Source organism: Balearica regulorum, chromosome 2, assembly GCF_011004875.1.
Source record: "Balearica regulorum gibbericeps isolate bBalReg1 chromosome 2, bBalReg1.pri, whole genome shotgun sequence".
Lineage (NCBI taxonomy): Eukaryota > Metazoa > Chordata > Aves > Gruiformes > Gruidae > Balearica > Balearica regulorum.
In genome coordinates this window covers 42,611,693-42,620,894 of record NC_046185.1, presented here as the reverse complement: position 1 = coordinate 42,620,894, position 9,202 = coordinate 42,611,693, and the positions used below count along the sequence as shown (strand labels likewise).

Here is a 9,202-nt window from a genome sequence, read left to right as displayed (position 1 = left end):
GGCAGCCCCGCCGGTGAGCGGCTGGGACACGGTGCAAGGCTTCAAACCGGGCCGGCCGGCCGGCCGGCCGAGCGAGCGAGCGAGCGCTCACACGGCACCAACCGCCGCTACCTTGCCGCGCGCGGGAATCCACAAAACACCCACACGCGGGTGGTGGAGGGAGCATTTGGGCAGGGGGAGGCGGGCGCTGATTGGCCGAAAGGGAGAGGGCGGGGCGGAGCGGCGGTGACGGACAGGTCCGTGCGAGCAGAGGCGCGGTTCCCTCCGCCCGGCAGGGGGCGCCGCAGCACAGCGCAAGGCAGCCGCGGCGCCGCCAGCCCCAGAGCCGCCGCCGGCGGGGGGGGGGACGGGGGGGGAAGAGGGGGGGAGAGGGGGAGCGTCTGCGGCGTGTGCTCGTGACGCAGGATTTATTTATCGTTTTATAATAAGGCACGGGGGAAATAAGAGGTTTAAACGGTGAAGTAAGGGGGCACCGGCAACTTAGCGGCCAGAGCAGGGGTATCTTGTTTGACTGAGAGCGTGCTGCGGGCGGGGGGGGGGGGGGGAGGGAAGGGGGGAGGGAAGGGGAGACGCGGATACCTAAATATTTCCATCAAAACAGTTATATAAAGTTATTATGCCTGTTATGTAACCGTTTCGACACTACGCGGTCTTGTCGTAAACTAAGTAGAAAACAAATCACGAAACGCGGAGGTTACCCAAAGGCAGAAGTGGGACAGGTCAAGCGAACCGCGTCCCCCAGGACGGGGACACACACACACGATGAGCCCTGCCGGGGGCAGCCGGGACCCGGCCCCACGCTGAGGGAGCTCGGGGGAGCCCACGGGCCGTCACCTTCAACAAGCAAACGATCTGCTGTTCTGGTAAAGAGTGGAAAAACCTTCATGTATGAGCCCATCTCTTCAGAGAGTAGGGAAGAGTTTTATTTCTGTGAAGTACAACAGCCAGGCGGAAAGGCAAAGTTGTGTTTGTCCTTGGTTTTAAAAGTTGGAGGCAGGTGAAAAGAGAGAAACACACAAAAGGGCAGAAAGCTTGTTTTTAAGAGCTGCTCAAAGAACATAGATGGGACTTCAGGTCATTTACCTACATTTGAGGGGCACCATGTGAATCAGAGGCACAGCCAGCTGTAAGCTGATAAAAAGCTATTACGTTTTGTCCAACAGCAAAGACCAAAGCCAGAAATGATGTTAAAGCTAGCCAGCCCCCTCCAGATCCCTGCGAGTGCTTTCAGTGAGAACGCTGTTGAGTTAAGCAGAGGGAAGACTACTTGGGTGAAAGTTAATAGCTAATCATGCACAAAGGTCAGGCCACCTCAGCTGGTAACACTTCCAGTCTGTTACTTGTTTGTCCCAGTTTATCCCTTTTAATCTGACTGGCGTCACAAAGTCAAGTTTTTACCATGCTTTTCCTTTTACCATACAATACAAATAATTTTAAAACAGGCTAGAAGTATTTGTCAGGCAGTTCGTATTTATAATGTATTACCAGAAACTGACCTTTAGGAAGACACAGGGGTTTTTTTTCTCTGCTCATAGCTCCTTTAGATATTTCCCAAGGAAGCAGGCTTGTCAAAATGTGTGTGTAAATGCAACTATCCCTTTAGGAGATTTTTGTATTAAGGCTTTACATTTCATGAAATTAAGACAAGTGGGCAAATGAGGAACTCTTGAATCCCTTGAGTAAGAAAGCTCAAGCTTTGGCCACTGTTTTAGGTCTCAGCAAATGTAAATGGGACCTCGAGGTCCACACAACCATGTTTTGTCACTTCTATTTGGGTAATTAGAATTCAAGTTCTCTCCCATGCTTGAAGCAGAAGCGGCAACCTGATCTTGAATGGATGAAATAAAACAGTATTCTTTCATTTAACTCAGGGCTTTGTGTCTTGCAGGTTTAAGAATTTATCATGGTTCCTCTGAGGATTGGTTTGCAGAAGAAAACAAAAAACCCACCACCAAACTTGAGGGGCCTAAGTAGCCACAATGAAAATGGCTGTTTTATTGCTTTACATATGAAGCTTATCTTTAATATTCAAATCTATGGAAATCTAAACCTAGAGACAACTAGACAGTTCCACAGCTTAGTTTTGTGACTCTACATGCAAATCTAAAGAAATAGTTTGCTAAATTCAATATATTCACCACAAATCATTACGTTTTGTAACTAAAATCCTCAGGATCCATTGGCTGTGAAAAGCATGGGAAAAAAAACAGCCAACCAAGCTAAGTGTTAGCTCAGCCTTGCATAGCAAAAACTAAGAATTCGAAACTCGGTAATTTACCTAAACATCCATTTAATGCTACTGTCTGGTATAGACTAAGATTTCAGCCAAAGTTAAATTATTAAAAATGTATTTTCCATAAAGGATTTAAGTGCTGCATGTCCATACAGTCACCAACCTCCAATGAAACTGATGCTCAAGTTCCATCTTCCTTGTGTTTACAACTGGCAATATTCCTCCTTAAGTATCAGAACCACACAATCCTCTCACACAGCATTTTCATTATGATTTTTGTTGTCGTTCATGAAAATCTTCATAGGGCCGCCAAGACTCTTGGCACACATATAAAAGCAAACAGTGATGAAAATTTGTAAATCAACTTTATTCAGTGATGACCATCATTTAGGCATCAGCAATAGTAACTTCAACTTCTACACCTGGTTCAATGCTGATGGAAGTGATCTGTTTCACGATCTCAGAAGGGCTGTGTAAGTCAATGAGCCGCTTATGGATACGCATTTGGAAACGATCCCAGGTCTTGGAACCTTCACCACAAGGCGTCTTCCTGGTAGTGATTCGCAGAGTCTGAAGAAAAAGCATAAACATATTTAGTTGATGCATACAGAAGACTAATCTACAAGCAAATCAATCCACCTAAAAATACTATGGTACGGTAGCTATGTCATTGGAAAGTTACTTCTTAAGTTATATTCTACTGATGGTAACACTCCTTCCCTACACTCAATTCAATTAAAAAAAAATGCATGATTAAAATAAATTGAAGGACAAAAAAAGCCCCCTCCATGTTCAACATATTTTGCACTGAACAGCTACCCCAAGTGTCAAAGCAACTTGAAGTCATTATCTGTTTACACTAGGTCACCCTCAATTTAGTAGTACTGCTTTTCGTCTTTTTTTTTAAAAGATGTTTTAAGTGCACATTTGTAGAAAAAAGCAAACTTTTAAGACAGGAAAACAGCATTAAGTACCTTGGTGGGCATGCGAACGGGTCCTTTCACCTTTAGGTTTTTTTCTTTAGCACCTCTGATCAAGTCAGCACAGACTGAAAAAAAGTACAAAACAGCTCAGGTTTGAGAGTATTATTTCGCTTGTTTCCTTAAGTGAAGATTTTAAACAAGATGTTGGCTCAGAATAGCGTATGAAATGATCATTGCTGTTCATTTTAAGGGTTATCCTCATAGCCAACCACATTCAAGTGGAAGCATTACACCATGGTTAGCAAAATCGTGTTACAACAGAAGGCAAAAGCCATTACTACAAGTTTAAGCTGTATTTAAGCTGTTATCAGCCTGAAGATCCTGCACCAAACAGTGATTCTATAACATTTACATTATATGATTAAAACACTGGCAAAGCCAGTTCCTAAACAAGATTAAATATTTCCTTAAAGAATGTTAAGCTTCTAAACTAAACTCTTCATAACAAGAGTGACAAAATATCAATCAGGAAACCAGTGCCTTTCAGTTCTTATACGTTCAAATAGCGACAAGTAAAACCCTCACAAGAACTAAAGGGAAGAAGCTGCACTCTCAAGTTAGTCATTATGACATCAAGTTTTCAGCATGATGAAAAACCCCAAACACTAGCTTCCATTAAAAATTAAATTAGAATCTACTTGTCAGTGTATGAAGCACTTTGAGTTGCAAGTTACACAAGTCATATAGAAACAGGCAAATGTTAACATCTTTAATTACAACTGGGTTTAATATTCTATTTTGCAATATAGCATATCATATGTATCATTCATTACTTAACAAGCTACCTCAGTTTAAAAAAAGTATCACTCACCCTTCTCAAGCGATTTTACATTGCGACTTGTCAAAGTAATTCTAATGCGATGAATTGCTACCTCTTGTTCCACAGGTGCTTTGCCAGTATCTTTAAATGCCTAAAATGTTGAAAAATCAGACACTACAGTCAACACCAACTAACACGATCTGCAGCCTCTTAAAAACAGACTTCTACAGTGTAAAGAACAATTTAGCTACGGGACTATTTTATTCTACTGACTATGAGAACAGCTTGAGAGAGTCGGGGTTGTTCAGCCTGGAGAAGAGAAGGCTCCAGGGAGACCTTATAGCAGCCTTCCAGTACCTGAGAGGGCCTACAGGAAAGCTGGAGAGGGACTGTTTACAAGGGCATGGAGTGACAGGACAAGGGGTAATGGGTTTAAGCTGAAGGAGGGTCGATTTAGATTAAATATTAGGAAGAAATTCTTTACTGTGAGGGTGGTGAGGCACTGGAACAGGTTGCCCAGAGAGACTGTAGATGCCCCATCCCTGGAAGTGTTCAAGGCCAGGTTGGATGGGGCTTTGGGCAACCTGGTCTAGTGGAGGGTGTCCCTGCCTATGGCAGGGGGGTTGGAACTAGATGATCTTTGAGGTCCCTTCCACCCCAAACCATTCTGTGATTCTATACCCAAAGGGTACAGTGGCATGGAAGAAATGGTGGGAATAGAAAAGAAGGGCAAAGTCTTAACAGCCCTGAGGAGAAGCAATTTTTTATTGTCTAACTGCACCTCACAGTGGGAAACTGCAACAACATCCCTCCCTGGTTTGCCTATATACAGCAGGCTGTCCAGTCACAAATACTCCTTGTCAAAAATAAGTACATTTCAGATTTCATGTATCTTACAACTTTATCTCACCATAAATTAAGTATCAAAAATATTAACATAACAGCAATAATTTGAACAGTAAGAACAAAAAGGGACATCTGGCCAGAAAGACTAATTCGGCCACTCAGGAAACTGATCTGAAGAACTTATGCAATTAAATGCTTGCAAATAATGGGGCATTAATGTGGACCAAGTGAACTGATGAAAGAAAATAAAAATGAAAATACGGAAGAGGAAAGGTCTTAAAAAAAACGTGGATGAAATATGGTATTTCTCACATTGATGAGATACTACCTCTGATATTAACTGATGCACATTCCTCTAATAAAAGCCGATTTTAAGGGCAAGCACACGAGGATTTTTCACCACCACTCACACCGGGCTGAGGTCGTCTCCTCTCCACCCGCGCTTCCCCGCCGCCACAGGAGCGGCTCCCGGAGGGGAGCTCTGCGGGGAGGAAGCGCTACGGCCGCCGCCGCCGCGGCCTGATGCGCCCCGGCCGCCCGCACCGCCCTCCCTGCAGGCCCCGGCCCGAGGGGCCTCTCTCCTGCGCCCCCGATGGGTAGGGGCTCAGGGAGGGCGCTCCAGAAGCCGCCCCAGCTGCAGAGGATCCACCCGCACCCCCGCCCTGCCCCGGGCCGAGGCCCCACCGGCGGCCGAGGGCCGGCACCAGCGGGGCGCACGCGGCCGCCCAGGCCTGGCGGCCACGCGGCGCTGCCGGCGACATGAGGCAGCGGCCCCTCTTCCCCCCGCGCTCCTCCCCAGCGCCCCCCGCCTCACCATAGCGGCAGCGGGACCTTCCTGACCGACTTATTCCCGGGCGAGGGGCGGCGCGGAGCCCAGCGAACAGCGGTGAGCCAGGAGGAGGCTGCGGGCGGCAGGGGGAGAGGAGGGCGCGGCGGCCGCGGAGCGCTTATATAGGCGAGCGGCGCCGCCTCCATCCGGGCGCTGTGGGACCTTTCACCCCCGGGCCGGCGCCCGGAAGCGCTGGGGAGGGGAAGTTGGGATGGTTTGGCCTTCTGTGTGGCGGATGGCGGGTGATAGTCGCCCCGTAGGCGCTAGTTGTGGCGAGTAAAGAGGGGAGAGGGGACCGGGAGCGGCTCCGCCCGCCCAGCCGTGCTCGGCAGCCGTGAGGGGCAGGGGCGGCCGCCGCCGCCGCCGCGCACCCGGCAGGGCTGAGCCCCGGGGCCCGCCGCAGGAGGTGCCGAGCGGGCCGGTCTCTGTGGCGAGGGAGGGCGGTTCGTGGGGCTGCCGTGTTCCCAGCACCGGGCCCGGCCGGCACCCTGTGGGGCACGGCGCCGTTCCCCTCGGGCCCGTGGGTATCCTGCCCTCCTGGCTGCATTTACCGGTAGACTTGGGGTTTCTCTTCGGGGGTTTGGTATACAAGCAGGTCTTCATGGCTTCCAGTGACAGAGAGTTTGTTCCCCTCTAAGCCTTTATTTTTATTTTCTTTTTATTTAGTCACTGCTGAAAGTGTAGGTGTGAGAACAGAAGTTTTAAGCACCTGTAAATAAAATTGCTGGTTTCATTCATTCTTGAACATAGGTGCTTAACTGCATTTTATTTAGTGAAGTGCCTTTATTTATCTGGATTTGGCATTGGAGGGTTATTTTTTTAATGAGAACAGTCATTGATTTGGTGTGGGTATTGATACCTGCCAATCCCCAAACAAGCATTTTGCTGAGAGCATGCCTGTTTCTAGTTGTATGACAGCTTGAGAGATTTATCTGACTGGAGTAATGTGTTATATGTTATGAAATGATGGCCTACAGTAAGGTCATTGTGATTATCTTTTAAAAATAATATTTTAAATCTAGTTTGGGGGGGTTATCCAGCAATCATAGACACGTATACTGTTAACAAAACTACTGCCACCTTTGGAAACTTAGTAATTACTATAGTTGTTCAAAAAAGACTGCTTGGTATTTTAATCTGAACTTACTTTCAACTATCACACTGCACTTAATATAATTTCCCCCCCAATATTTGAATAGGTCTTCGTATGGTCCTTAAACCTCATGTAATGGACATAATGTTTCTATTCCAATTATTCCATTGTGATGCTCAATTTTAGACTTGTTTTGCACTTGGATCACTTGTACTTGCTCTTTGGAATCTCCAGTTTACTAATAACTTATTTGGATTAGATGCTGTATTCTGATAAAGCAGTTCCAATAAACACAGATTCAGAACTAGTCATCCTATCACTGCTTCCTGAAATGCAGCAATGTCTTTTGCCAATGGATATCAGTACTTGGAAAAAATCTGGTTTGGTGATAGTCCTGTTTCTCTGGCTGCTTCTTCCCTGCAATGAAAGCAGCATTTGTTTCTGGTAGTTTATTTTAACAATTATATTAACAGTTTTGAACTCACTTATGCATAAGGAAGCTCTGTTATCAGCAATTCCAACTACTTCCTGAGGAAGTTTTCCATCTATAAGTGTTTTATATTCATTCCTCTTAAATACATGACCTCACACTGATCATGATGAAACCCTTCATTTTCCAGTAATCCAGATTGTCCCCAATCAGCAAGCTTGCTATGTTACTTACTTAGAGCTTTTATGATTGTTCTTACTAAACTTTATTTCCGGATAAAATATTGAATAGCTTGGTACCAAGAACTAATTCCTGTGGGATTCGATTAGAAATATGTCTGACTCCTCACTGATGACACAGACCTGTCACTTTACTTTTCATTTACTTACTATGACCTGTACGTGCACACCTATGCCAGTTTCTCAGTGCCCTGCTGAACAAGTCAATGTACAAATATATCAACACTATTCCTATTGTCTACCAAACCTATGCTCTAATTGCATGAGGAAAAAAAGTCAATCTGAAAAGTTACATTTTTCCATATATTTAAGCTGTGCAATTTAAGTAAAATTTCCTCATTTATTTCTTGTTCCTACATCAAGAAGTCAGTATTTTTTCTTTCCCTGAGATTAATGCAAGGTTGACAGTAAGTTCCTGAATTTGTTCCTTCCTTACTTACCCCCCCACCCTCAGTATTGGCACCACCTCAGCTTTCGTTGAGATTTTTTTTTTCCTGAGCTTCCCCAGATTTTTCAAAGCTTATGGAAAATCCACATTAACAGCACACAAGTCTCCTTTGCCAGTTCTTAAAATTCTTGGATGCAAGCTATCTGGAGCTGCTGATTTAAAAACCACCTTCTGTTCCTATGTTTAAGGCTTTCCTTAGCTATTGTTAGAATTTAGTGATATTGGTATGTTGTTTGTTCTCCACAAATGTAGAACAGAAATCTGTCTGAACTTCCTGCTTTCTCTGAAATACACTGTTGAAAAAAAATCCCCCAAAACTCCTTCATGCTATTCACATGGGTAAATACCCATTGTCAATAAAACTTTTTGCCTACCTTCTGAATATTTTGTCATTCTTAGCTTCTGATTCATATTTTGCATTATGTCTGTTTTTCCTTTGGTTACATATTGGTTTTAATGTAGGCTTTTCTCCCCAGCTAATGCTAACTTCAGTTTAGTTATGAGGTTGTGAGTTTGGACATATAAATACACTGTTGGCTTAATGCTTTTTAGATGAATCTTCCAAGAGTGTTTTCCTCACGTCACGTAATTAAGCAGGTAAATGATTAAGAAGCAAGATAGGCTTTTACCATGACAGTGGTCTGTAGCAGAAAAAATTTAATACTTAATTTCATGATTTATCACTCAGAATATTGTTCCATGTGCATTCATGGCACTTTCTGACTTTATTTTGGTTTTTTATAGATTGCTGGGGGGTGTTCTCCCTGCCTTTGACCAGTTTGTCCTTCAGAAACAGTCTTGAGTAATGATCTGAATATTTTGTTATCCATATATTTTCTATTAGCTTATAGTAAAATCAATTAGATTCAATTTATGCTTCCAAGTTAGCAATTCAGTTCCTATTAATTAAATATGTATGTATAGGGAGTTAGGTTCTTTTCAGGGTTTTGGTCCTTTGTTTAATTTTAACCTGAACATCTTTAATTTGTGCTAAATGAATGGTCGCCTGATTCTTTAGCTACTTAATGCCATTGCATTTAATCTTGCTAACTTTTGCCTGGGAAGATTTTTTTTTTTTCTTCCTCTGTGACAGGCTAAATTATGCAGGTTTTTTATTCAGAAAAGATGTCCCAATCTTCAAATGTAAATCCTTCTAGTCTCGATGTCAGTTAACCTTCTGTTTTCCTTTGTGTGACAAAAAGGATCTTTGAGGAGATTTAGATGTTCTTGTAGTGCTAGGGCGGTCATAAGTCAAGAGTAGATCCTGGTATGAGTCTACCTGTGTGACTGAAGAGTTAATGAGCACGTGCCTGCTGTCACTCAGCATCTTCTGAAGTATCG

General features: G+C 44.2%; 1 protein-coding gene and 1 non-coding gene across 2 annotated transcripts; both read right to left on the bottom strand.

The window, feature by feature from the left end:
- Positions 1 to 2,579: 2,579 nt before the first annotated feature.
- RPS20 (ribosomal protein S20) lies at positions 2,580 to 5,795 on the bottom strand. The gene is made up of 4 exons (XM_075744070.1): positions 5,637 to 5,795; positions 4,028 to 4,127; positions 3,208 to 3,281; positions 2,580 to 2,803 (listed from the first exon to the last, which is right to left on the bottom strand). Exons 1-4 carry the CDS (start codon positions 5,637 to 5,639, stop codon positions 2,621 to 2,623), a joined length of 360 nt encoding a protein of 119 aa, XP_075600185.1. The 5' UTR covers positions 5,640 to 5,795; the 3' UTR covers positions 2,580 to 2,620.
- On the bottom strand, positions 3,359 to 3,423 carry LOC142600859 (small nucleolar RNA U54). Its single transcript, XR_012834383.1, has one exon. It is a non-coding gene; the product is annotated as a small nucleolar RNA U54 (small nucleolar RNA).
- Positions 5,796 to 9,202: the final 3,407 nt, after the last annotated feature.